The sequence below is a fragment of the Haemorhous mexicanus genome, chromosome 11 (genome assembly GCF_027477595.1).
Source record: "Haemorhous mexicanus isolate bHaeMex1 chromosome 11, bHaeMex1.pri, whole genome shotgun sequence".
Taxonomy (NCBI): domain Eukaryota; kingdom Metazoa; phylum Chordata; class Aves; order Passeriformes; family Fringillidae; genus Haemorhous; species Haemorhous mexicanus.
In genome coordinates, this window is record NC_082351.1 from 7,725,367 (window position 1) to 7,752,252 (window position 26,886).

General features: G+C 49.4%; 4 protein-coding genes and 1 long non-coding RNA gene across 18 annotated transcripts in view; 2 read left to right on the plus strand and 3 right to left on the minus strand.

The window, feature by feature from the left end:
• The window catches only part of DCAF1 (DDB1 and CUL4 associated factor 1), a 47,870-nt gene extending 45,470 nt beyond the window's left edge, over positions 1 to 2,400 (plus strand). Inside the window, exon 24 of the mRNA XM_059856240.1 lies at positions 1,415 to 2,400. Coding sequence (XP_059712223.1) covers positions 1,415 to 1,473 — 59 coding nt within the window. The 3' untranslated portion in view covers positions 1,474 to 2,400. The remainder of the gene's footprint in view (positions 1 to 1,414) is intronic.
• A 4,831-nt stretch (positions 2,401 to 7,231) lies between these two features.
• RBM15B (RNA binding motif protein 15B) lies at positions 7,232 to 10,278 on the minus strand. The gene has a single exon (XM_059856241.1). The coding sequence runs from the start codon at positions 10,261 to 10,263 to the stop codon at positions 7,513 to 7,515; it is 2,751 nt and encodes a 916-aa protein (XP_059712224.1). The 5' UTR covers positions 10,264 to 10,278; the 3' UTR covers positions 7,232 to 7,512.
• Positions 10,279 to 10,632: 354 nt separating this feature from the next.
• Positions 10,633 to 15,537, minus strand: MANF (mesencephalic astrocyte derived neurotrophic factor). Its single transcript, XM_059856244.1, has 4 exons — positions 15,216 to 15,537; positions 12,822 to 12,949; positions 11,917 to 12,058; positions 10,633 to 10,965 (listed from the first exon to the last, which is right to left on the minus strand). The coding sequence occupies exons 1-4, from the start codon at positions 15,520 to 15,522 to the stop codon at positions 10,781 to 10,783; spliced, it is 762 nt and encodes a 253-aa protein (XP_059712227.1). The 5' UTR covers positions 15,523 to 15,537; the 3' UTR covers positions 10,633 to 10,780.
• Positions 12,947 to 26,886, plus strand: part of LOC132332196 (uncharacterized) — a 62,988-nt gene continuing 49,048 nt past the window's right edge. For 6 of the 13 annotated variants that reach the window (XR_009487821.1, XR_009487817.1, XR_009487819.1 and 3 more), the window contains exons 1-2: positions 15,533 to 15,702; positions 16,409 to 16,492. This is a non-coding gene — a long non-coding RNA (uncharacterized LOC132332196). Of the gene's footprint in view, positions 14,857 to 15,532; positions 15,703 to 16,408; positions 16,493 to 24,092; positions 24,289 to 26,886 lie in introns of those variants that run through there. The other 7 variants (XR_009487827.1, XR_009487822.1, XR_009487824.1 and 4 more) reach the window with 7 other exon arrangements.
• DOCK3 (dedicator of cytokinesis 3) overlaps positions 20,171 to 26,886 on the minus strand; it is a 185,570-nt gene continuing 178,854 nt past the window's right edge. For both annotated transcript variants that reach the window (XM_059856243.1, XM_059856242.1), the window contains 3 exons: positions 25,777 to 25,899; positions 25,121 to 25,203; positions 20,171 to 24,639 (listed from right to left, as the gene is read on the minus strand). In XM_059856243.1, the coding sequence (XP_059712226.1) occupies positions 24,133 to 24,639; positions 25,121 to 25,203; positions 25,777 to 25,899 (713 nt within the window). In that variant the 3' untranslated portion in view covers positions 20,171 to 24,132. The remainder of the gene's footprint in view (positions 24,640 to 25,120; positions 25,204 to 25,776; positions 25,900 to 26,886) is intronic.

The window sequence follows — 26,886 nt, forward strand, 5'->3', positions numbered from 1 at the left end:
TGCATATGTGACATAGGAAGAAATATATAGAATTCTCACCAGCAGCCTGACTTGATTCTGATTCCTCTTTTCTTCCATAATCTAAAATGGCAACTTCCAGGCAGGTCTGTGTAAACTAATTGTGCCAAGCAGTTAACTGCAGTCAGGTTTACCTGCAGACATAGAGCTCAGAACTGGAAGGTTGTATGGTGAAGTGGGGAATAGGGAGGAGATCCTTTCTCAAAGCTTTCCTCTCGGTTAAAAAAAAAACAGCAAACACCCCCCCCCCCCCCCCCCCCCAAAACTCCAACTTTCTCAGCTTTCTGGATTTTTATCTTGCTTGTGTTTCTTTCCCTCTTACTGTGTAAATGTAGCTGCTGCAGCACTGGCTGGTGTGTTCTAACTCCCCAATATGGCTGTGGCTGTTCTGGGAGCACTGATGACCCCTCAGCTTAGGCTCAGTCTGATGGATGGTGAGATGGAGCATCCCTTGCTGATCACAGTGGAAAGGCAGCTGGCTGATCTTCAGGGAGGAGGGTTGGGAGAAAGGGTTTGTGCCCTCTCTGCTTGCCTGTGATTTTTTTTTTCCCTAAGGATAGCATCTGAGAAGGGGTGAACCTTCCAGAAGGTCTTTCTACCTTAACAGGCATGTTAGAGATCCACCATTTCTGAGATGGCTAAGTGGAAGTCTTGGTGTCTTTTTTTTTTTTTAATTATTTTTAACACCCAGTTATCTGCTGCATCCAATGAATTCGCATAAGAAAAAGAGCCAGCATCACCTCTAAGGTAAGGCAGGAGCCCTCTTGCTGCCAGAGCTGCTAACCACTTCCCTCTTGCACAACTGAGGGAGGAGAGATCTTGTGTTTCAAGATAAAAAGCAAGTGTGTGTATGTGTGTGTGACTGCTTCTGGTAAATCCCTTCGTGTCTTCATTCTGTACCACAATGAAGGAAACCAGGAAAAGCACTATTGGTAGGTCACCTTTAGAAGGTGACCTGTAGTTAAATTCATTACAGAAACCTCTGAGTTACTAGAGGAAGGTTCTAGTTGAGAGTGTGTGGATTGCTTCCACCTTAGTGGGGTCCAGCTCACTCCATAAGGAATTACCTTGTGCTCATCATACAGGGGCCAGGCTGGTGGAGCTGTCCAGCTGTGAGGAATGCCTGCCCCATCTGTCCAGCCCCTGGTGTGAAGAGCTGTTGCCCTTTTTTGTGCACAGGAAGTTGTGCAGGCTACTGGTGTCCTCCCTACCCTGTCGGGGAAAAACCTGCCAGCTCATAGAAACTCCACTTGCTAAAGCTGCTCTCCTTGAGCCTCTGTTGTAAGCAGAGAAGGAAGGCTCTGGTGCAGATTTCCTGGCAGTTTGGAGCACTGATGGTGCAGGGCAGGGGTGACCATGCCACAAACCCAGCATAACCCTCGTGTCTCCTTTGCAGCCGACAGCTCCGATAACTCGGACCTGGAGGACGACATCATCCTGTCCCTGAACGAGTGAGAGGCGGCTGCGGGCGGGGTGTGGGCAGGAGGAGATGCTCCCTTCCCACAGGAGACCAGAGACCAAATTGGAAAGTGACTGAGCACCCCAGCCCTGCTTTTCCTGGGAAGGCCTGAGGATCTCCTGCCGATCCGCTCTGTTGGTTTGAGTTAGCTCGAGGCTCGGGGCTAAGTCTCAATAAAGAGACCTGGGGCTAGGCCTCATTTCTCTCTGCCTTTTTTTTTTTTTTTTATTTTTCATTTTAGGCTGAGATGACTCTTCAAGGAAACTTCTGAAGATATTTCACAATATATTTTCTTTGTATAAAGTTCTTTCCTAAAGAACAGAAATAGTTTTATAAAAAAAAAAAAAAAAAAAGAAAAAAAAAGGCAAGTGTTCTAGTAAAGAGGGGAGACCTTTGTATTCCTGTAGTACCTTGTACCATGGGGTAGGTTTGGGGAGAAAAATTGTTTAAAATTAAAAGAAAATTTATGCAACTACTAAGTGAAATAAGAGGATCATGGTTTCTAATATCGTTGAGGAGTGAGAATATTTTTATTTTAAATATGATTTTATTTTTAAAAAGAAGAACTACAGGTGTTATACCTGCTAATGCACCAGTGTGTTCCAGATGCTTTTGTCCTCCAGGGAAGAGCCCCTGGGGTGTTTGCCAATGTCAATTTGTGCTGTGGTACCAGCTATAGTGGGAGGCTGAAATCCTGGCTGGGCCTAGTCTGAGCCTGGTATTCCTGAAGACATGGGAATCTGGGATTGAAGTTTGAGCCCTTTTTCTCCCCTCTGCCCTTTGTGGTTCAAGTTTTTTAATCTTTCTTTCTTTCTTTGTTTTGTTGTTTTTTTTTTTTTTCCTCTTGCCCTCTGTGTGGAAACTGCAAATTGAAGGCCTTTTTCTTTAATGTAAAGTGTATTTATTAAAAAATTAAATACAAATCCTGTCTGTGTCTATGGCTGTGAATTGTAGCCATGCAAAAGAAGTGCTCCATGTGCCTGCAGGGCTTGGCTGAGAGCAGTCAGGTGTAGCTGGAACCTCTCTGCAGTAAGGAAGGGCAAAGGAAACACAAAGGAAACAAAAAAGGGAGTTGGGAGTGCAGCATGGCCACAGCACAGCAGCTGGGGGTTCCAGTCTGATCCCTTGGGTTGCCTGACAGCCTGGAATTCAGTGGCATGCTCACCACACTGAGTGGGAGCTAGATGATGCCACTGGTGCTGGGCTGTTCTTGTGTGGGGAGGTGCTCTGGAGTGTCCACTCAGGGAATTCCACATCTCCCAGGATGTGCCAGGAGCTGGGAGCAGCACCCGCTTCCTCCTGTGCTTTGGCATTGCCCAGGCTGCCCTGTGGCTGTCAGGGCATGGGGAAAATCAGCTTGGGGCATGACAAGAGGCCCTGCCCTCAGAACAGGAGGAAGAAATGGCAGTGGAGTGTTTGACTTCTCAGTGCAGCACCCACTGCCCAGCTTGGGCCTGTGCTCAGAGCTGGCAGGTGCATGTGCTCACTGCTTGCCTGGCCAGGGCCATGGCTCTGCTGTTTTTTCCCATCCACTCACCTTTTAACCCTCTCTCTGTGTTGGCCACTTGCAGAATAAGGTTTGAGGCAGAACAGGGCACTGGAGCCTTCTCACTCCTTGACACTACAACCACTTTTCCACCAAGAACTGCTCCTTTCACCTAAGGCTCAAAGTCTTACTGCTTGAAGAGGAAGGATTTCCTTTTTAACTGGAAGAAGGGATAGCTTTTTTTCCCTCCAGCATTGCATCTACTTAATGCACTCACCCTGGGCTGCTTGTTAATAATTAAAAAGAAGGGTTCTGCTGCAACTTGTAATGGATAATTGTACCCTACACAGTCGATAAAGATGAGCAAGTGACTACTACAGCATTTAAGACCAGCGATTGGAGCAGCATTCTGATTAAATGAGGGGATTGAAAACTGGATCTACCACCCAACAGCTGCAGAATAGCCTCTGCCTTATCAAAAACCATCCCACCCAACTTCACCATAGAATATGTGCAGGTCAGGAGGAGGAAGAAATAAAGCATGTACTCAGCTACTGTTCCCAGGGAGATGCAGTACCAGATGTCCATCTCTGGTTCTGGCATTAAACCCCAGCTGTAATTGGCTGCATCTGTTGCTGGTTTGGGCCTGGCTGTTTTGGAGGCATTTGCCAGTTTTGTAAGACAGAACCAAAACACCTAGGCTGGAGCTCCTGTGTGTGCATTTGACTTGAAGCTGAGGTGCTGTGAGTATATGAGCCTCCCTCCCCTCCCACACCTGCCCCAACTGCACTGAACAGAGCCAAAGGAATGGGTTTGGGCCTTACCCTGTGGGCCTGCAGGTCACCCCCAGAACTGCTGAAGCAGCCCCCCAGCCTCTGTCCTGGGCAGGCCTGGCCCCTCTGAAGTTAAATACACACCTGGGGAAGTTGCCTGCACCCCATGGTACTGCCTGAGTTCACAAGAGTTCTGGGGAACAGGTGGCTGCACCAGCCTGGGTGCAAAGTGGAGTTCAGAACTGGGGACTAGCAGGGTTTATTTTGTTTTTGTCAGGCCGTAATTCTGCAGCTGCTTGGGATGGGGAGAATTCTCTGCATTTAGAAAATCACCTGCCACCCTGGCATCATGATTCAATCTATTTAAAAGCATGTTGCTTGGAAAGAATCCTGTAATCTTCTGGAATACTCGCAGCACGTGGCTGATGTGCCATACAGTATTTCTCCTATGCAGCAGTCACAGACTCTGGCTTAGGGGGTGGAAGGAGATTTAAATGTCCTGCCAGCTGGCTAAGACATACTCCTGCAGCAGAGGGGAGCAGGGAGGTGCTGTTTCCTCCCATGATGTGAGCAGACAGGCCCAGCACAGCCTGTGCCCTCCTGTCAGCCTGGTCCTCATTGCACAGGACCCGAGTACATGCCTGGCCCACGGGGTGCACTGCAGCCCCCTTCCATGGAGCACAGCCTTTGGAATGCCCTGCCAGCACCGTGGGAGGGAGAGCAGCACATCCCTGCAAGGCTGGGCTTCAAAAATCTCCCAAAGACTTGCAGAGCAGGGTACAAACCTCACCAAGTGTAGCTGAGGGTAATCACTGAGGCTCCTCAGCACTGCTCAGAGCATGTCCAGGGCTCTCAGTCCTGTCTCAGTAGGAAGGACAGCCAGCAGGTGCTGTTCAAGAGGCCTTGTAAGACAGAATGTTTGCTGAATGGGTGCTTAGAATAAAATAGGGGGTACCTCAGGCTAAGCAGGAACACTCTCAGACCAGCCCATCCACCATCTCACACCCTGTGCCCCCTTTGAGCTTCAGATTACCCTGAGGAGCCAGACACCATTACCCTGCCATGATCACCCTACTGCCCCACTGTACTGGGCTGAAAGGCACCATCCTCCCAAAACCAATGCCCAGCACTGCCTCCCCCAGCACCTTCCAGCATCACCAACGGGCCCGGGCTTCCCACCCCCCACATCTTCTTCCCAGGGCTGCTGCCCATCCCAGTGTAGGGCCCAAGTCTTTGATGCTGCAAGATCCAGATGCTGAGTTACTTTGCTGTAACTGCCAACCCTTTTTCAGGCCTGCTTCTCTTGGAATCAGCCTGGATGCATCTGTGAAGGGAAGGGATGGTGGACACAGGTCCGGGGGGGGCCTTTGCTCTTGGCACAGTCTGTTAAAGCCATGGTGTGGCTCCCTTGCCTGCTGGGGAGCAGGGAAGGCTCAGGTCATTGTGTCAGATGGATGCTGCTGCTTCTCTCCCAGGTGTTTTTACCATGACTCTCCAACTTCTCCTTTACAACTATTAATCTTGGTAGGAGGGAGACTGTTGGTCTCACATGTTTAAAAACATCAGCCACCCCTCTGGGAAGAGAAATCCCATCATTCAAATCTCACCCAACCTTTGGCTTTTAAACAGCCCTACATTATTATTTTCTTATTTCACAAGGAAAGTGGGAGATGGGGGATTTTGGGCTGTTCCTTGGCTTTGTCAGCAAACAGTTGCAGCTTTTATAATTAACTGGTTTTTTTTTTCCTTCCCAACACTCACACACCATAGCACACACAAGGCCATGGCACAGCACCACGAGCTGCACCTCCCTGCCACCATCAGCCAGGTGGGCACTTGTCCTGCCACCACCTCACTGCCTCCAGCTGCCCAGACACCTCCAAGGCAGGATACTCCCACAAAAGGCTCTAACCGCTCTAGGACCGGCCCCCAGGGGTGTTTAATAGCACTTGGTTTCAGGTAACACCGAACAGTTACAATTGCTGACATTTGGCACCGTCGGGGACTCGGTCAGGAGGGCGGAGTCGGTGTCCCTATGACCGTGTGAAACCGGGGCAGCCCAGAGCCACCGGGGCAGCCTGGCTGCTCTGGCAGTGGAGCTGCTCCTTGCTCCCACAGCACATTCCCGGCTCCCTGCTGTTCCCAGTGGAGCATTCAGCTCCCCTCTGATCCGTGCCTTCATGGAAGATGCATCAAGCGCAATGCAACCCCCCCAGCCCAACAAACCAACCCACACTTGTTGATATTAATAATCCATCATCAGCTGATGATGTCCCTGCAGGGTTAAAAAGTGAAAAATAACAGCATCAATCATACCTGAGAGGACTTTTAGACGGGTTTTTGGCAACCCTCAGCAAGTGAGCTGCAGGGTCACGGAAAATCTCCCATGAGTTTGTTCACTTGCTTACTAAGAGAACAACAACAAAAAACCACCTGCAAATCTAAAGAAACTTTAAAACATAGCATTTTTAATCCCACACAATTTTCTGTAAGTCTCCTAAAATCTACAGGTGTTATTTTAAAAAATAAAAATATCCCCAAACAGAACAGTGTGGATTTTAACTCCAGCTTGGACTTGTTACCACATCCTTATGCTGCTGAGCACTCAAAGGGTCTGGCCTCTCAACCAAGCACCTCACAGCACAGACAGCAAAGGTGATGGATCCATCCCGTTTTAGAGCTCAGATTTTGATCTCCAGTGGTTCCTCTGTTACAGGTCACCTGTGGTAACAGAACATTCTCAGCCAGACAGACACGTTTCTGTCTGTTTTTGTAAGCTTGCAAACATATTTAAACTTTAGGGGGGGAAAAAATAGCCATTTATATTTCAGTAAAGGATTCCAGGTAGTACAACATGATTGACTGCAAATGGGCACCTCCAGCTCAACAAACACCTTCATGCCCCTAGCTTGTCCACATCTAATACGGGCCCAAGGGGGTTCCCCCTTAAATCACTTTTTTTTTTTTCCTTCTGCTTGTTTTGCCTTTTATAAAAATTGGTAATGTCAAACATTTTTTGTTTTATCCAAGAATTTCTATGACTGAGACATGCCAGGTGGTCTCAAACCTCACCAACTTGAATACAGCATCCACTCCTCAGTAGCAAACTTTTTGCCAAGTATCAACTAATTTTTTTGTGTGAATGAAAAACACTTTTATTCTTGATCAGGATTTGCTTCCGTGGTTGCTGGCTTCCTGGGAAGCTTCTATTCTCAAAGAGAGACTCAACAGCAAAGCATCCAGACTCAAATTTACGAAATAAAAAGCAAACAGGACAAAAAAAAAAATAGAGAACCAACCTTTCAATCTCTGATACAACACTAAGAACCTCCCTTCCCCTCCCACCTTGAAGGACACATATAAAGATGAAGGAGGTGCTCAAGGTTGGGATCGGAGAACTGAACTGGGCTGGGGCCTGGCCTGGCCTGCCTGCTCCTGCAGCACAGGGAGCTCACCCTTCCTTCCTGGGCCACAAGAACTCGGATACTGCACAAGTTTAGAAATCCATCAGTGAACAAGGCTTTACTGACAACTTTTCATACAGTTAAAAAATAAAAATACAGAACAACAGCGGACAGTGTCACATATTAAAAACGAATAAAATGGGCTCTATTTAAAATTTTAATAGATATTATAGGTATTAAAATTAATTAGAAACTAAAAATCTTACCACTTTGGTCAAGGTGTTTTGAGCCTCAACCAAAATGATCAGCCTTAAAAACAACTGGGCTGTGTGACACACAAAGAAAACATGGAATTTGAAAAGACAGTGTGGGCTAGGCAGTGTCTTTGACTATAACTATCACCATATGTTCTTCTTCTAACTTCCCCAATGTCCTTAGTGCTGACTGGAGGTACTGCTGAGAGAACTCGCAAGGAGGGAACGCGTAAAGCATGCCTGTGCTGTCCCTGCCCTTTGCCCCTCCCACGGGCAGGCTGATAACCCCAGCAGCCTGCTTCTGTTTCAAGTAGGAGACCAGATTCCTGAGAAGCCGTCGCTGCAAGCCAGGCTCTACCACAGGGAAGGTCCCCTCGGCCCCTGCCCCTGCCGGGGCGGACTGGGTGGCCAGGAGCACGGCGTAGCCGTTGGGGCTGCCTTGTTTGATGCGCCGGGTGACTTCATCCAGCTTGGGCTGGTCCAGCCGAAGTCTCTGAGCGATTTTGAGCTGCGTCAGCTTCCCGCCGGATGAATGGTCTTTGAGGAGTCCATTGATGACACCCAGGTCTCCCTCCAGGATGTGCATAGAGGTGGGGAAGCAGCTGTTTTTTAGTACAAGAAGCCCATTCCAAGCAAGTTGCAGTGTCTGAGCATATTCTGATAAATTCTTTAGCTTTTTGGTCTCAGATTTTGGCTCCTCGTGAGTTTTGGATTCCGATTCACCAGTTCGATGATTGCGTTCGCTGTCCCTTTTTTTGGGCTGGGGAGCATCGGCCGGCTCGCGATGGGGTTTCTCCTCGGCCGCATGACGATTGTTCTGGAGGGAGTTGCTCTGCTCTTTCTCGGCTCCGGGTTCTGTAGTGTGATTCTCCTTGCGAGCCCTGTCAGGGCTGCGGTCTAGAGCTGGCCCACTGGCCTTTGTCCTGCTTCTGTCCTCGTAAGGTGAGTGAGTAGTCCTCCCCCGGTCACTGGAAAGACTCCGGCGTCTCCGCCTCTCTTCCCACGGTTTGGGCACGCTGCGGTCGCCGTCGCTGCCCCAGCGCTCTCCGCTCCGGCTGCGCACGGACCGGCTGTAGCTTTCCAGGTTGTTCCTGCGTTCGGCGTTTTTGGCAGGGCTGGCCCAGTCTGCCTCCACAAAGCTCCTGTCTCTGTCCGAGTACAGGAGGTGCGGAGGAGTCCTATCCCGCACCCTCAAGTCTTGCTCCAGGCTCCGGTGCCGGCTGTACCCGTCAGCCAGCAGCTCGTAGTGCACGGGCAGCGGCGCGGGCTGGTACTGCTGCGGGTATCTCGTCTCTTCTGCTTTGGCAAAATCCACTCGGAGCCTCCTTTCCGGTCCGCCCAAGGGAAAGCCCCTCATCTGCGCGCAGGCGGCCTGGGCAGCGTCCAGGCTCTCGTACTGGATGTAAGCGAAGCTGTCGCCCTTCACGTAGTCAATAGTCCTGATGCTGCCAAAGCGGTCGAACTCCCTGGCCAGGGCGGCCAGGGAAGTGCTGGGGCCAAGGCCCCCCACCCACAGCCGGGTGGTGGGGTTGGCTTTTCCGTAGCCAATTTTGATGGGGTTCCTGCCCACAACACGGCCCGACATGGCCACCTTGGCCCGGTGAGCCATGTCCAAGTTCTGGAACTTGAGGAAGGCGTAGGCACCGCCCTGGCCACGTGCGGGGCGCTTGATCACCACCTCCTCGATGATGCCGTACTTCTCGAAGGCGCGCCTCAGCTCCACCTCCGACACGTTGTGGTCCAGGTTGCCGATGAAGAGGTTGCGGGTGGCTCTCTGGTCATCCTCCGGCATCAGGTCTTCCTCGGCCACAATGGGGTAACTGTACGGGCGGCCGCGCTCGTCGTACAGCCCGTAGTAATCCAGGGCCCGCTCCCGCTCCCGGGAGAGCCCGATGGCGGCCGCTTCCAGCGCGAAGGCGGCAGCAGCGGCATGGCGGGGCCGCGGCTCCCGCAGCAAGGGGCTGGTGACCGGCGACAGCGAGCGCTGCTTGTATTGGTAGGCGCTGTGCAGGGGCGGCAGGTACCCCAGCGGCTCCGGGGAGGGCGCGGGGGGAGGCGTGCGGCTGCGCCGGCCCCCGCGCAGGTACACGGGCTCCACCTTGAGCGGCCGGTCGTAGAGGAGCAGCTGCCGGGCCCGGGCGTGCCGCCGGGCGTCGCGGGCGTCCCCGGGGTGTCGGAAGTTCACGTAGGCGACGCGGCCGAGCTCGGGCGTGTGGGAGAGCTTGACACTGATGTCCCCGGCGCCCCCGCCCGCGAAGCGCTGGAAGAGGCGGAACAGCCCGTCCTCCAGCAGCTGGTCGGGCAGGGCCGCGCTCAGCCCGCTCACCAGCAGCGTCTTGTACTCGCAGGAGCCGGGCGGCTCCCCGGCCAGCCCGGCCGAGCCCCCGAGCGGCGCCAGCAGCAGCGAGGGCGCGGCGCCCGGCGGCGGCCCGGCCAGCAGCAGCGACGGGGCTACCACGGCGCCCGGCAGCGCCTTGGCCTTGGGCACGCCGAGCGCCCGGGACGAGGAGGAGGAGGAGGACGAGGGGGCGGCCTGGCTGCCGCCGCGGGCGCCCGAGGCCGAGCCGCTCCCCGCCGGGCGGTGGTTCGAGTCGCCGCCGCCGCCGGCGCGTTCATCGCCGCGGTGGCTGCGGGAGCTGGAGCCGCCTCCGCCGCCGCTGCTGCTGCTGGTGGTGGTGCCGCCGCCGCCTCCGCCGCCGCCGCCGGGCGTGGACTTGTCCCGGCTGCTGCGGGAGGCGCCCGAGCTGCGGTGCGGGCCGCGCCGGCTGCTGCTCTCGCGGTCGCGGTCGCGGGGCCGCTTGGCGGCGGCGGCCGCGCGTCCGCCCGCGGCCCCCGGCGGGCTCGAGTCGCGGTCGCTGCCGCGCTTCATCGCGCCGGGCCCGCGGCTCAGGAGGCGCCTCCGGCGGCCGCCGCCATCTTGGACAAAAGGGAGCGAAGGCGGCTCCGGCCGCCGCGCCGCGCGGGCCCTACGTCATCGCCCCGCGCGCGCTGCGCCGCGAGCCGGCGTCACGGGGCCATGACGTCACACGGCGCTTCCCGCCGCCCGCGCGCGACGGACGGGCGGCCAATCAGGGCGGGCGGCGAAGCCCCGCCCTTCGGCGGGCTGAGGGGACGCGCGCGGGGCCGGTCCGCGGATGGAGCGAGGGCGGGGGAGGGGTGGACGGGGTACGTCGGAACGCGGCGGGTGCGGAGTGCGCAGGGGGTGTGCCCCGCAATCACGTCACACGGCACGGCTCCGCCCGGTACACACCGGAGAACTTTAATGAAAGTCCCGTACAAAGCGCGGGGCCGGTGTCGCCCCTCAGAGCCTCGAGGTCGCCCCTCACAGTCCCCTCACAGGCCCGGTCTCGCCCCTCAGTGCCCCAGGATCGCCCCGGTCTCGGCCCTCAGAGGTCTGTCCGGGCGCCGGCCGCCCTCGGCGCGTACTTGGGCATCAGTTCGTGGATCCTGCGGATGAAGTCGTACTTCTCGACACAGCCCTTGCACACCTCGCCCCAATCATCCAGAATCCGCCGCAGCTCCTTGACGCGCAGCTTGCGCAGGTCGACGGTGCTTAGGTCGATCTGCTTGTCTGCGGGGAGAGCAGAACTGCACTCAGACATGCCAGGTGGGCGAGGAAGCCAAAACCCAAGAGGGAAAAGAGGTGCCAGGGGTGGAAGGAACATCTAAGTTAGGTTTGGACAGCAGATGAGGCTCTTAATGCTAAAAATTATTAGAAGACAGACAGCTTGGTTGCAGTTTAGATGCAGGAGTTCCACAATAGCCCTGAAAACCCCTTTATTACATGAGCAGCAACACTTTTCGACTGGATAAAAGAAATGTAGCAGAGCGATTTCAGGGGAATGATAAGAAAGTGACAACAACAAAAAGCTTTTTAGGAAGCAACACAACCTTAGAAGGAGAAATGAAAAGTATAAAGACCCACAATCCAAGGGGTGTCTCCAGGGGGTGTAAGGGCAGCTATAAGGGAAAGGAGAAGGAGGCATTTCTAAGCCTGTTTTTGTATTAGTCTTTTCAGGAAGAGGAGTCATCTAGGAACATGAGAGTTCAAGGAAGGTGATGAGAAATAGAGAGTGGAATGCTCTGAGGAGACACCAGAGGAGGTGAGAAAGCAGTATTTATCACCTGGCTGCTGGGAACAGGAGAGCAGCTGGGACTGCAGGTCTCAGCCAAGGGCCTGAGCCCTGCCACGGTGACACCCCTGCTGCTGCCAGGACAGGCTGTACCACACACCCTCCCAAACACGACATTCCAAACAGCAACGTGAGCACAGCAGTGCTGCTACACCTGGAAGTTCATTATTCCAGGGCTGATCAGAGTCTCTGCAGAAGCCAAGAAGGGCTAGCAGTCTTACCTAAGCATCTCCATAGAACTCTCTAGGATGTTCATGGAGAGCAACCCAGGTTGTGCAACCTAACTAGCCTACAGAACTCAGGACTGAGTGGTTTTAGGATGTTGCTTCACCCCCAGTCACCCACACCCCAGCAAATCATGGGCATTTCCTCTCGTGCAGGCAACTCACCATATTTTAGTTCACAGATCTGACTGTCTTTCTTCTTTAGCTTCTCACAGATCTTTTCCACAGGGATGTGGTGACTCATGGGCTTTGATACCTCATTAATGATTTTGGTGGCTGCATCACTTGTGGCCCCAATGTAATAACACTAGAGGAAAGAAAAGAGTGAAGTGGGGATGCATGGAAAGAAAGCTTCTAAAAGCAGAGTTTTCTGATCCTGTCATCATCTGGTTTTGCAGCTTGATGTTTACAGTTAGAGAACCTCCCAAGGGGACTGCTAGAGCTGGGCAAAAGGAGCCTAACTGAGCCCAGAATACTGAGCAGGTGTTTTCCATTGCAATGATTTTATAGCTGCTGAGGCTGGTCTTGTTTCTTAACTTTATAAAAATTGAACAGGATTACAAATAAAGTCTTCTTCATACAAAGAGCCTCTCTGAAGTGTTCCCCCTCTGCATGTCAGATGGTGTCTCTGTAGTTCTCTGAGGAGAGTTCAGGCCTTTTCCTTGGGCCTCTTCATTCACAAATTGCCTCTGGTTTTAGTTAGGGCAATTTGGTTTTCCTTTGTTTAGTTTTCAGCTAAACAGCCAAAGAATATAAATATTTTAACAAATTATATAGCAACCCAAATACCATTTAAGGGACAAGGAAGCCCTACAGCAAACAAAAGCTTTACAATATCCAGTGCTTCAGTAACAGTGAGATGCCAGCCAGTCCAATCACTGTTGACAGGGTGGTGTTTTTTTTCCTTTTTTTTAAGGTAAAGAGATTGAACTCTTCAAATCCTTTCATAAAAAATACAGTACCCACTGTGGCCACAGAGCCAGCAAAAACAGCCCCTGGGAAACCACATCATACAAACTCAGTTTGTCCTCATTTGCAGAAGGGAAATATTACTGACTACCCCTACTTACCAGACGATTCTCTTTGCCCTTTGCTTCTTTGCAGGATTTCAAGAGCTCCTTTTCAATACTGGAAGGTGTGAATTCAACGTCATTGTCCTTTAGACTCTGGTAGAACCTTCCCAGGAATGTGACACACACTGGAAGGGAAGATGGAGTTATCAGCCAGAGCAGCAATCTCATGGCAGCTCTTAGAGAACACTTGTAGGAAAATGGAATTGGGGTTTTGGATAACAGTTTGGATAACTGGAAAACAGTGAAGTTTTCTGAACTTCACCCATGGTTCAGAAAGTCATTCAGAGCACATGTGAATCAACAACATGCCCTGGTAGTTTTGGTGGGTGACAATCAGAAATGAGATCCATGGGAGTGTCTAGGGGTCTCTGTACATTGTCCTGAGCGAGCACAGGATCATATGATGGACACAAAACCATGCTCATGCAAAAATGTACATTTAAAGTTGTCTTGCTGCTTTGGGAAGCAACTTGTAAGAACATGGGTGTGAAACCCAGTGCTGACTGAAAACCAGCTCTGTACATAATCCTCTGAGACTCCCCATGTGCTGACTTCAGTAACAGGGTATCACCGATTACCAGGCTGCTTCAGTTGAAATTACTTCCAAGAGAAAAAGAAATGTGATCCCATGCTATGTCCCCGTGGGACCTTTCTCCTTCTTTCATTTCTACAAACTTCTGATGCAGTTTCAGATGGAAAGAGGGAAGACTCTTAGACATAAGGCAACTCCCACAAGTGCCGCTGCAGCTGAGAGAACAGATCCAAGTTCCTGCCTGTGGGAAGGGCTGCACAAACCGGTCATTGCTCCTTCCCTGGGCAGAAGTCGCTCCGCACGTGCTCCAAGGTGCAGCAGCCCCGTGTGTGGCTGGGAAGGAGGGCAGCCAGCCTGTGGGATGACTGAGGGACACCCCGAGTGTCAGATTTTGGTCATCCTGCTGCTCACAACTCATCTGTGGATATCAGCATCACCTGGACCGAGCACTCTTCAGTCCCCCCCAGTTCCTACTCAGCTCCTGGGGATTTTCACACTTTCCTATGCAAAACGAGTGCCAGGAACCATTCTGCCTCTAAGGAACAGGTATGAGTTATGGCTTTTATGGGATTTGTTTACTCCAGCAGGAAGGGACTGGAAAATATTATTGTCATTAGCAACTTGTGTTCAACCCAGAACACAATGCATGGCACAGTAATTGGGCATGGCAGGAAACAGAGCATGGGCATCACAGAACTGAGCAGAAATGTACTCCCATTACATTAAAACTAGAACTAATTATAAGATGGGCCATTTTGGAAAACATTTTTTGTATGCATACAGCATACACTTATTTACCTCCCACCCATCTCTATCCCCAGTCACAGACACACTGATGTCCACTGTAAGCTATTGGGAAGTGAAAACCTTGGGAAGAAAAAACTTGCTGCTGGCAGTGACACTGACAGCCACCGTAGGATAGAAACATGTTTCCAGTCTAGTGCTGCGACAGCAGCTGGAAGTTTTGATTTATGGGGTTCCCTCCCCTCATTCTGTCTTACTGCAGAGGAGGGATATTAGCATCCAAAACTCCCAGCCAGCTACTAGAGCCCCACCTCAAGTTCTTCTTGCTTCACTTGGGGAATCTGTTCAGTTCACTGCACAGGAGCAGCTTAACCTGTGCAGCTCAACAGGTTCCACCCCCGAGGCGTTTGTATTTCCGTGGTACACAAAGGGCCCGACTTGATTTGGATCAGCTGCTCGCGGCTCCTGGCTGTGCGACTGAGAGGATTCTGAGCACTCCGTAATACTGGGATGACTAAGGGGGAGTCCCGGGTGAGTAACCTCACTCACGTTCTCCTGCTCCCTGCCCTGGTCACCGACACCCGGCAGGGACAGCCGCCGGGGAGCGCTGCCCCGCCAGTGCCGAGCTGCGACAGTGCTGATCTCCCGGCCTGGAGACGGTCCGGTCTCCCGGAGTCGTTGCTCTTTCCCGTGGGGACTCTACACTACCGCTGACTCCGTGGACCGGCAACGTCCCGACAGAGTGCAGCACCGTCGGTAGGGAGTTCGCGTCTCCGGCGCGGGGCACGGCTGGAAGCCCCGCCCCGCCTGCCCCGCGGGCCGGCCGGCGCATCGCGCCGGCACGGGACACCCTCGAGCACCGCCCCGGCACAGGTCGCCTGCGAGCGGCGCCCGGCCAGGCCCGTCCGCACTTTGCCAGACTTGGGAGACTTTTCCTGCCGCTGGAGGCAGCGCTCCCGCCGGCCCGGCCCAGCCCCGGCGGCCGAGCTGTCACACTCCCAAAGCTGCTCCGCGTCCCGGCCCCACAACCTGGCGGACGGGCCAGACTGCGGGAGACGGCGGCGAGGAACGGCCTCCCCCCGCCGTGCCCACGGGCCGGGCCCGGCCGCACTCACCCTCGCAGTCCCCGTCGCGCAGCGCTCGGCCACCGGCCGGCAGCAGGAGCAGGGCCAGCGCCGCGCAAAGCCCGTGGGCCGCCCGCATCCCGCCTCGCCCGACAGCGCCCGCCGCACCGGCACCACCACCCCACACCGGCTGCCCCCGCCGCCGCCGCCCCATTGGCCCGCTCCCCGCCCGGCCGCCACGCTCTCCGCTCCCATTGGCCGCGCCGTCGCCTCCACGGGAGAGTTGGCGGCCGTTGATTGGGGAGAGGCGGCGGAGAGCCGGCGCGCGGCGCGGGTCCCCGCCCCCCCTCGCTGCCATCTTTGTTAAGGGAAAGGGAAGGGCGCTCGCGAGCGCTACCTGACGGCGGCCGCGGGCGCCATCTTGGAAAGGGGCAGATCCTCGCACCTGAGGGCGGGTGGGGCCGGTTTGGGCTCGGGCTCCGCCCTCCCTCCTCCGTCTCTGTCCCGGCGGCGACGGGGCGGTGTGAGACAGCGCAAGGTGAGGCTGAGGTGTCGCTCGAGGCCCGTGGGCAGGCGGTTCGTGGGATGGGTGTCCCATGAGGGGGGGAGTGGCAGGGACGGGCTCGGTGCCACCACGGGCACAGCCCGTCACGGGTGGCTCTGGGTACACCCTGTGAGGTACAAGGACTGGAAGCTTTGAGGAGGGATAGTGGAGAGGTCAAAATAGCAACCTGTGTGCACTTGTTTCTGGCTTCTTGGGTGGGTGTTTTTGCAGAAAGAAATTTTCTTTGTTTAATTCCAACTTAATATCCTCGTCCCTTGGCCTATCACCTTTTGTTCAGGCACATAGGGGGATTCTTGGGGTTGTCCTGTGCCCGAGGCTGGGAGTTGGACTTTGGTGATTCTTGTGGATCTTTTCCAACTCAGAATATTTTTATTCTGTTCCAAAAGTTCTCACAGTTTGTGCCATTAATTATCTTCAACAATCCCCAATACTGCAAGTTTATAACTGAAATTCCCTTGGAGTTGGGAGAGGAGCACACACCTGCTGACAGCTCCTTGTGCGGCTTTACGAGTAACTCTGTATATCCTGGGATATCATTCCAGTGAAAGAAGGGAGAGACAAAGTCACACAGCTCTGTACTAGGACAAGGGAGCTCCCATGTAGCTCCTTGGGCTTTCTTGCACAGGCAGGCTCTTGAGGCAGCCTGGTGGGGCAGTGCCTAATCAGAATTTTCTTGCAGGTCATCAGGTGCAAGTGATAAGCTTGACGAGGTGAGACAGGCAGTGTGGGGAGGAGGAGCACCTGATTCAGGAACGGTCAGCAGGTGAGCAGTAATTAGGACACTAATTACCATTGAGAGTACATAATTTGTTCCTTGGGAGACATGGTTTTGCACATTTCTAGATCTTTTTATCTCTCCAAGTGTGGTTGTTAAGATCAATATAAATATTATTATGTCAGTCCATAATGATTTCCAGAATTGCTCAATATCAGTATGCTTTGGGAAGATTATTGGCTTTTTTAAAATAATGCTCATTGCTCACTAAAGGCACTTAGCTGTGAAGAGAAGTGGTGGCTTGAAGTGCCCTTGCTTCTTATCAGGATCGTGGCCAAAAGAACTGTGAGATGAAGTGGCTTTGTAATTAGGTGGGAATAAGGCTTAAATTTGGAATTAAGAGACTTTAGGAAGGTCTTAATAAGGACAGAGTTTACCTACCAAAATAGTGCAGTTATGAAACATCTTCACACTAGGAACTTAATACATTTTTGTAGAAGAGAAGACTGTGGTAGTGTTCATAGGGGTCCCAGGAAGAGGGAAGAGATGAGAATGTTGGCTCCATGTTTCAGAAGGCTGATTAATTATTTTATGATCTATATTATGTTAAAACTATACTAAAAGAATAGAAGAAAGAATTTCGTCAGAAGGCTAGCTAGCAAAGGAGAAGAATGAATAACAAAAGCTCCTGACTCTCAGAGAGTCTGTGCCAGCTGACTGTGATTGGCCATTAATTAGAAACAACCACATGACACAACCACAGATCCACCTGTTGCATTCCACAGCAGCAGATAATCATTGCTTACATTTTGTTCCTGAGGCCTCTCAGCTTCTCAGGAGAAAAACTCCTAAGGAAAGGATTTTTCATAAAACATGTCTGCGACAGAAGACAAGTGATTTTATTTGATTTTGGATTGGGAAATGAGCCTCTGTATTTCAATATGGGATCCTCAAATTGGTCTGAGGAAAATCAAGGACTCCTTTTGTGTTTTGGGTTTTTTCCTTCTTTTTATTTATAGTTTGTTTCAGCAGTTAGAATAGATTTCCTGCATTTTACCTTGTGCTTCTTCTTGATCCATGGTGAGGTTTTTGGGGCTCTATTTGTTCCACCACCCTCCAAGCCCTGTCTCTCTGAAGCATTAGGGATTTGTCCTGGCTGAGACTTGGGTGACGGAGAGCTTGCGCTGGTCCTCACTGTTGTTTCTTCCTAGTATTCAATCTAACCCTGGTCTTTGTCAGTGTGAAGCCATTCCCTCGTGTCCTTATCATTCTAGGCCCTTGTCCAAAGTCCTTCTCCTGCTCTCCTGGAATGCCTCTAGGCACTGGAAGGTGCTCTAAGGTCTGCTCTCTGCCAATTGAGTGGGCAGGAGAGTTAATTTGGCTCAGTGAATCTGTGGGGATTGGAGTCCTTGGGAAGTGCAGGTAAACAGAGGCTGTTCTGACAGCTGTGGGGGCTGGGGCTGTGCTGGCTCTGCTTTCTGAGAGCACAAATCTCTTACAGCCATACGGAGGGATGAAGGGCTCAGCCTGGGGTGTTGGGTTGTTAGGACAAAGAAGTGAGTTCTGTCGGGGGGACAGGAAACAGTTTGGAAAAAGGTGATGCAGGACTGCTGTGAATGAATGCTGAATAGAAGATGAAATGTAATAGATCTACTATTCCAAAATTGGGTTTAATTTATGTGGGATTGACAGTAAAGGCCATCAAAAGAGAGAAGTGGTGTGTGAACCTTCTCTTAAGACACCTGAGCTCAGAGCTCTGCCTTGTGAACTGTGTTTGTGTCCATGGCTTGTTAAGAATCATCCAGAAACGAAGGCACATTTATGCGTAGGGTGTAAAAGGCTGCATCTTTCATCTGCCAGGTTAGAGTAATTTCTAGAGGTTTAATTTCTCCTCTTATCAGCTTTGTAATGAAATTCATACTGAGTTGGACAAGTCATATTTTGAAACTGTGCTGAAGTTTTCTTATTTAGATAAGAAGAGGTATTTGGACATGGGATTTAGATTTCAATCTGACTAGTGGCAGCTGACTGTGATTGGCCATTAATTAGAAACAACCACATGACACAACCACAGATCGACCTGTTGCATTCCACAGCAGCAGATACATTGCTTACATTTTGTTCCTGAGGCCTCTCAGCTTCTCAGGAGAAAAACTCCTAAGGAAAGGATTTTTCATAAAACATGTCTGCGACAGAAGTGATTTTATTTGATTTTGGATTGGGAAATGAGCCTCTGTATTTCAATATGGGATCCTCAAATTGGTCTGAGGAAAATCAAGGACTCCTTTTGTGTTTTGGGTTTTTTCCTTCTTTTTATTTATAGTTTGTTTCAGCAGTTAAATAAAGTATTGGACTTGCACTGAAAAAAATTGTTCTGTTGGTTTAATAGAAACTAGAGTATTTTTAAAACTCTTGTTTAAAGCTGAGGGCTTCACACATCTTTTGTTGTGCCAAAACACAGTTTTTATTACCTGCACTTGGTTAATAAATAATTTTTGTCCGAATAAAAAAATACTTAACCAAGGTTTAATAAGCTGGCTTAGAAGCAGTCTCAAAGGGTCTGATTTAAGACAGGGTGAGGGGCAGGGATATAAGTCCTAGGAGGAGTGGCTGAGGGCACCAGGGTGTTCAGGCTGGAGGTCTTATCACTCTCATAAGCTGCCTGAAAGGTTGTAGCCAGGTGTGGGTCAGCCTTTTCTCCCTGGGAACAATTGACAAGAAAAGAGGAAATGGCCTCAAGTTGTGTCAGGGAAGGTTCAGGTTGGATATTGGGAAAAATTTCTTAACTGAAAGGATGGTTAAGCCCTGGAACAGGCTGCCCAGGGAAATGGTGGAGTCACCATCCGTGGAAGCACTCAAAAACCAAGTGGATGTGGCACTTCACAATATGGTTTAGAGGGCAGAGTGGTATTCGGTTGAAAAGTGGACTTGGTGAGATCTGGGAGGTCTTTTCCAACCTGAATGATTCTATGATTCTATTCTGTGACTGATACATACTTCAGTACCCTGTTACAGTTTCTCTTCTCAGTATTTGTATGTGGTGTGTGCAAAGGGTGCCTTGTACGTCCTGGGGCCACCTGAAGAGTGAGACTTGCTGCTAAATGTCTTTTTCAGAAGTTTTTTTGTTGGTTTGTCATTAAACATAGACATTAAATGAGTTATTTTGCCTCCTGTACAATGGTTGGTTAGTAGCAATGGAAGAAAATTTGAGATTAGGAGCCTGTAGAAGTCACCATAGCTGTCAGTTCCCAGATCCTGTGTTCATACATGTTTTAATTACTATTCTTTCACACCTATTCTGTTCAAATGATCAGTATTTAAGTACTATTGCAATGAAAGAGTAGCAATCTTTTAGGCAGGGAGACAGTGGTGGTTTAACCTCAGCTGATAAGGAAGCAGTACCCAGCCACTCCACAGCTGTCCTAGGGGAGAGCTTTGTCAAAGCATTGTCCCAAAACTGTGCCTGGGGCTGGTGCAAGTGCCATGTCCATCTACCTGACTAGACCAGGAGGGGTCTGTACCTGCTGCTTGCTTTAAGAAGTTGATATTAAGTAACAAACATGGAAGCCATTCCCTCACCACACACAAAGTCCTTAAGGTTGCCCCCCATTTTGCCCATTCACACAAAGGTGGGAAATGAGGGCTCTTCCTTGTCTCTTATGAAGGTTTGGAGCAGCCTGAGGATAGCGCTACCTCAAGGACAGCAATGACCATACAGCTGTACTGTTTTAATATCAGGTATTAATCTTTAATTCCACATCACAGCAGTCGAGTGAATGGGTAAGGGAAAGGAGCCCAAAACAAACGGCAGATATTTACATCTAAAATTCACACCACTTATTTGTTGGTTCTGGAAACATGCTATCACAATATATACAATGAAGTACCTTTAGGACACTTGTACAAATTAATTTTTTCCTTTTGAATTTGATTTCCATTATAGATAAGATAGCTGTTTTCATTTTATTTTAAACATGAATACACAAAAGAGAAGTGGTTAGAGGTTTTCGCCTTTTTTTTTTTTTTTTAAATAAGCACAGAATGCCAGAGGTTAAAAACACATTTACAGGGCAGAATACCAGTCAGACATCACAATCTATACATTTTTTGCTCAATTTCCTGTACAAATACACAGCATTCAAATGGGGGTATTTACAAAGAAGCATGACCAGAGGAAATTTAAATATCACATAATTTGTTTCCCAAAGGCTCTTGCTCTCTCCAGCCTCCCCAGTTTTGGCTGATACTCCACAGAAGGGATATTCAATATCCCTTACCTAAAAAAGGGTAAATAAGCAAAAAACCAAACAGAGGAAAATACAAAAAAGGATCTGAGTCTTGCATACAGCAATAAAACCAACCCAACTATTGGGGGAAAAAAAAGTAGGATTCAGAGAAATTGTTTTAATTGCTTTTCTTCTACCACTGTAGCTCCTTCTCAATTTTGTTTTCGATGGGGCCAGCAGGTACACTGACGATGGAGAGATTTATAGCAGAATTCCACCAGTTTTCTCAGGAATGCACATGCTATTTTCTAATGCAAAGAAAACCCAATGAAGGCAAGTACACTGAGTTTTGAATTAGAGTTAGGTATAGAATGTCAAGGTCCTGTTCAAAACATCCTGTTGCTGTGGTTTATACAAGGAATCTTCACATCCTGTTGGGCAAGTGCAACAACTGCTGTTGCTTCCACCTAGTCCAGGACTGAGCTTGACGTTGGAGTTGTACTATGCTAAAAGACACCTCACCCTACAGAGAAATAGTAGTTCCAGGCAATATTAGTTCCAAGATACACAAAATCTTAATAATAGTCTTTCTATCTTCTGCTCCCTTTAAGGCAAACACTGAAAAGGGAGACAGAATACTTGGTAGATATCAGAACAATAACAGAAATTTAACTCCAGAGAGGCTTAAATTTGGTAAATTCAGCAATTTATTCCACCCTTCTGTATGTGGACCTGCCATAAATTAGGTATTTGTACACATCACCTGATTGATCTTCAAACTCTTGCAAATACATAGGAAAGCCAGACTCCCCAAATGGACTCACTGCTGTTGTACCAGGTCTCTAATCAGAACAGGATGATGCATTTTCAGAGACTGATTAGAGATCTGGTGGGCAGGTTTTCCAGCTGCCTGGGATTCGGTCCCATGGTAATTGCATTCCTGGTTCTGCAAAGTTTTATTTGCAAGACCTGCTGGTTTTTCACATTAAGGAAGCTCAGTAAGTCACTACACATTTACTACTTTTAGTCTTGCTGCCAGGAAAAAAAAGAAACTGGGGCAAGGGAGATGGAATTAAAACTTAGTTCTTTGAAGAACTTCACTGGAAGAGTCTCAGTGGGACTGGAGGATAGCATATGTGAAAACATTTCACCCTTTTCTAAGGAATTACCTTGACTTACCTTTACTGAAAACATCAGTTGTTTTCCTACATTTGTTCTATACCAGAGATCCAGCTTGGTTTGTTAACATTGAAGACTGACCTAGCATTGGAAAACTCTCCTTCCTGCTGAAGATGAAACATCCATATAGGCCAGATTTTATTATCATTGTTTAAATTGTGAAGGATATAATGATTACAAGCAGCCTGTGTTAGTAACAAAATAGAGGAAGCAAGAGAGACTTTGTTCCAGCCAAATAGGCCATTTAAGAAACAAATCCATAACTTAGTAGTTTTGCATGGGCTAGAGCTTGAGAAAGAAAACAAACAAATCCTCTTAAAGTCCCCTTCATACAACTGCTGAGTCCAGACTTTATACAGCCAGACCATCTTTAGCCAGTTCAGAAACCATGTACTCTGCCCAGTCACTGTATTTAGAGGTAGTGCTAAAGGTGACCTGTAAGAGATTTATAATGATCCTTTTTTGCTTCTTTATCCTGTTTTTAGCAGGAGAAACGGAGCAGTTAGGCAAGAATTCAAGACGTAAGTTGGGTGCTGTTCCTGTTTCTGGTACTAATTTATATGGTGGAGGTCTTACTTGAATGTGCTTCAGATTTTTCAGTGGTAGGAAAGAGGGATGGCGATTTCTATCCTAGGGAGTGTGCTTTGCAGTCTGCAGGTGAAAGGGTGTGTGGGTATGGCAAGGGAAAGGAAGGTGGCTTGTTCATCTAAAAACATTAAATATTTGGTACTATTTTGATTGAAAATTTCTTGATAAATATGAAAACAGGAATAAAAGGTTTCTTAGAACCACAATATTTTCTTTGTAAAGTACAATATTACCCACAGATATTTTTTTCCTGAACTGTGCAAGTGCTGATTAAAAGGCATGTTTTGGGTTCATAGACCTGAACTGTCTTCAGCTCTGCACAGTTCTGGTTTGTGTGGTGTGGCTTGGTTCCCCCACAATGTTCTTCAGCCCTTTCTAGAGCTTATCAATAAAAAATATGGGATGGGGAAAGGCTGTATTGCTGCCTGAGGAGAAAAAGAAATCAACCTTCCAGAAGAGAGGAGCAGCAGCTCTTACTACACATTCTAAAGAAGCAAAAGAGGAAACAAACACTTGTTCTTTACAGGTTGCCTTTAAGGTCCCTGACTCTGGGGTGTACACTTGATACCAGGCATTGCTCAAGTCTTGGTGTTTTCTGTCTGCTTTGAGGGATGGGAGATTCTTTCTGCACACCAGCTGCAGTGAGTTGTTGGGAGGGACTGAGGATATTGAATTAACAGGAATGAATCTCAGCTCCTGGGTGATGGAAGTTGGTGAGAATTATGATGTTCAGCCCTGAGGCAAGGATTGTTGGATACGATGCATTTAAGCCACCTTTTCTTTACTGGCTGGGTCATCAACCAGCTTGTGGCATGAGAAACTCAATTTGGTTGGTTTTGTTTTAATGTGGAATAGAAATGCTGGTGTCAACAGCCTGCCCAAAGCTGGGCATGGGAAAGGCCTACAATGAGGTTGTCGCTCCAGTAGCCACCAACCTCCTCTCATTCTGTAGCACAGATGAATAACACGATTCCCATGAGAAAGCAGGTTGGCTTAGCCAGTGAAAGCAAAATTTAAGAAATGAAACAGTACTTAAAAAACAAAGGAGGCAGAGTTTGTTGGAAATGATATCTTGGAGATCAGTGCATCAGCACTGCTTTAGATTGCCTCAGCACCTATGAACCAATGCAGGGAGATCACTGCACAGATATGTACAATCCTGCTCTCAAAAGAGCCAATTTCTTCTTAGAATTGCCATCTTTCCACTGCCTGCAGCTCATGCACCTTCCATCCTGACAGTTCATAGAATCCCTGATTTCAGCAATGAGCTTTCAATTCTGTACAGCAAAGAAATATGTCCCTAGTGCAACTGCTTCTACTCATGTGCGTCTCAGAACTGGGAGGAAAGCAGGTTCAAAATCAACTTGCCACATTCCCCCCGTTTTCCCCTCCACTTAAAATTGTATTTTTCAGCTTCTGCAAGTCTCTATGGCTCATATGCCGTGTGATGTGGTTAAGAAACTGCAGAAGGAATAAACTGTCCACTGCACAGAAAGTTAAAAAACACAACGGAAAGGTGTAAAAAGAAATTAAAAAGGAAAGCAGCAACCTGCCATGCTGGCCCAATTGCTTTTGTGGGCTTCAGACATAACCTTGCGGCAGTAGAAAATCAGTTTGCTGTTCTCCGAGTCCTGCTCTCTCTCTGTCGTGTCCAGACCTGGGATGCCAATGCCAGCTGTGTACCAGGAGCTGTCCCTACTGCTCGCTGATGCCGTGCTCCCATGCCACCCTGGCCTGCTCTTCCTTTCCAGCACTCACCGGTTGGGACACTTTACGATGCAATGGGCGGTGTTTGTCATCATCTTCGATCATCATCCCCTCCTCGTTCTCCATGTTTGGCAGCCGGGAGTGGTAAGGTTTGGGGGGTAAAGCAGGAGGGTCCATGGTGTCCTGAGGAATGACTCCAGATGGAGCAGAGTGGCTTCGGCATGGCTGGGATTTGAGCGACTCCAGAACATCAGGCTCAGAGAGACTGTACCTGACAGGGAGGTAGGGTGTCTCTAGATCTTCGTCAGTGTTCCAGGCCTGGCTGGGCACAGAATCCATGGTGTCTGTGCGAGGAGGTGGTTCAGAAGAATGTCCAAAATTGCTTTCACTCAAGGAAGAAACACCACTGCTGGCACTGCCGGATAAAGTGGAGTTACTGCCATCTAGACCAGACTGCGGACTGGTGGGCGATGCAGGGATAGGATGAAGAGGGGACTGTTTGGAGAGAAACAAAACCAGGTTAAAATTGACAAAGGAGGCAATGCTGCATCTTGCATGTTGATCCCCATTTCAGCTTTTGACAGCGTTGTTAACAGTGGCGCAGTTCCATTTATGTTCAGAATGTCAAGGATTATTGGTTTACATGTATGGAAGTACCTCTTGTGGGCAGACAAGTGCACTCAACAACACCAGAGCTGTTCGAGAAACAGCAGCTGAGGTGATATCAGGGTGCTGAAATCACAGCATATGGTGCAAAAAAGGAAAAGGGAAGGACCTACAACCCGTGAGTTATTTCTGTAGCATTCAGCTGTGGAATAGGTTAAGAACTTTCGGTGGGTTTTCTCATGTGCAAGTTACTAGCATGTTATAAATAGTGTTTCTGTGTTCATAAGCTGTTTGGTGGGAGCAGAGAAGGGGGGATCCCTTTCAGGAGCCCACTGTGCTCCTGCATCCCTCTCTGCTCTCCTGCCATTACCTTGCGCAACGTTCGCGCGGGCAGTGCCGGAGGAGCATCACTGAGCTGGTGGTGGAAGGCATCGAAGTGCAGTGAGTAGTGTCCTGGAACGAAACAAGGGTCAGAAATGCAGACTTGTGCTGTTTCATTGCAGCCACAGAGCTGGGTTTACCTCAGTAATGCCAGGTAACAGCTCCAAATGCTGCTAACACCAGTCTAGGGCTGCCTGTCTGATGGATACTGCAGAGTGCATCTGTCACACACAGGCTGCTAAGGAGAAATTAAGTGCAGAGAGAGATGTTTCACTGCTCCATTATTGAGAATCTCATGGTAAGGCAACAGGCTCTTAAACAATGAACATTTGAAGTTTCATTCTGTAAGACTAAATTATTGGTAAGGTAGGTCATTGATAAGAAACCACACCAAGCTTTGGCATTCTCACACTTAATTCTAGTCCCAAAGTACACACTAGTCCACACTGCTTAAGGACTGCAAGAACTTGAAGATTTGGAAAAAAAACAAACCTGAAAACCTAGCAGACCGGTAAAGACTATGGGGTTTTTGTATCTGGTTGTTTTTACAGGGGTGGGGGGAAAAGGCTATAGTCAGCTTTAGGTGGTCTGGATTTGTGTGTGACCTGCAGGCATTTGCAGCAGGCCTGCTGGGCACGTCCTTACCATGGGGCAGGCTTCGGGGAGGCACTGGTGGGGCCAGGACGCTCCCAGCGTGGGCAGACAGGAATGGCAGCGCCTCTCGGCTTCCGCTGTCCAGGCTCCAGCTACTGGGTGCTGCTGGCACAGCTGAAGGATTGAAACAGATGTAACTCGGGTAACAGGACAGGGCGTTTGTGGGGCCAGCACTGGCTTTCCAGTGTGCTCTTCAGCAGCAGAGAGACAGATTCCAGGGACTCAGAGAATGGCAGGATTGAAAGCACAGAAAGGCTACAGAGTGTTAAGTTTAGAGATGCTTTGTTAAGGAAGTGATAGTTAGGTGATTGCAGGGTTAGTCTGCCCAGCTCCCCTCCATCCCTAAGCTCATTTCTAGCAAATCTGAAGAGCAGTAGGACTCTGGCAGGATTTTTGCAAATCAGTGTGGAGGTAAAAATGAAATCCCACGAAAGGAACGGTGGCTGGATCTCAGGTGTGAGCTGTCCTGCTTTGTGGGGAGTGGTGACAAGGGAACATGGCAAAGCCCTCTGGAAGCACAGGACAGCCTGTGGCTGCACTGCAGGCTCAGTCAGGACTGAATAAAGGACATGAAGGAAATTATACCTCAATCTGTTGCAAAAGAAATTACTTCAAATCTTAAATTTACTAAGCTACAGAGTTGATCAAGAGCTTTGATGACAAAATATTTAAAGATGACAGTTTGGCCTCCTTGTATTACTAAGTCTCCTGAAGAGATCAAGTCTTTGTGAATCAGGAAGTATAGAGAGAACAAGGCTTGCTGCATTTAACAGAGTGAATATTAACTTCATGGACTTGGTTTTTCATAGACATAAAAGCTGCTTCTTGACATGAACATGAACCTTTTCAAGATCTTGAGAATTCTGTCAACCTTGAACATTATTAAAATGCACCTTCCTTCCAAACAAGACTTGATTTATTCTGAGAAGATACATACAATAGTTGTATGTTTCTTTAAAAACAAATAAGCAACTGGAATCTCTTCAGATTAGCAAAGAAAGGGAAAAAAGTAATTAATTGAGCCTGTCAAAGAAAACTGAGATAAAAATAGCTTTTTCCATCTTCAGTTTGCAAAATGGAAGCCTGGAGAAATAAACATGG

Coding starts and splice junctions, on each gene's coding strand:
- RBM15B (XM_059856241.1), bottom strand. CDS start 10,263: ATGAAGCGCGGCAGCGACCGCGACTCGAGCCCGCCGGGGGCCGCGGGC.
- MANF (XM_059856244.1), bottom strand. CDS start 15,522: ATGGCAGCGAGGGGGGGCGGGGACCCGCGCCGCGCGCCGGCTCTCCGC. Junction 12,950..15,215: donor GCGCGACGGGGACTGCGAGG/GTGAGTGCGGCC, acceptor CTTCCCTTCCAG/TGTGTGTCACATTCCTGGGA. Junction 10,966..11,916: donor GATCTGTGAACTAAAATATG/GTGAGTTGCCTG, acceptor CTCTCCCCGCAG/ACAAGCAGATCGACCTAAGC.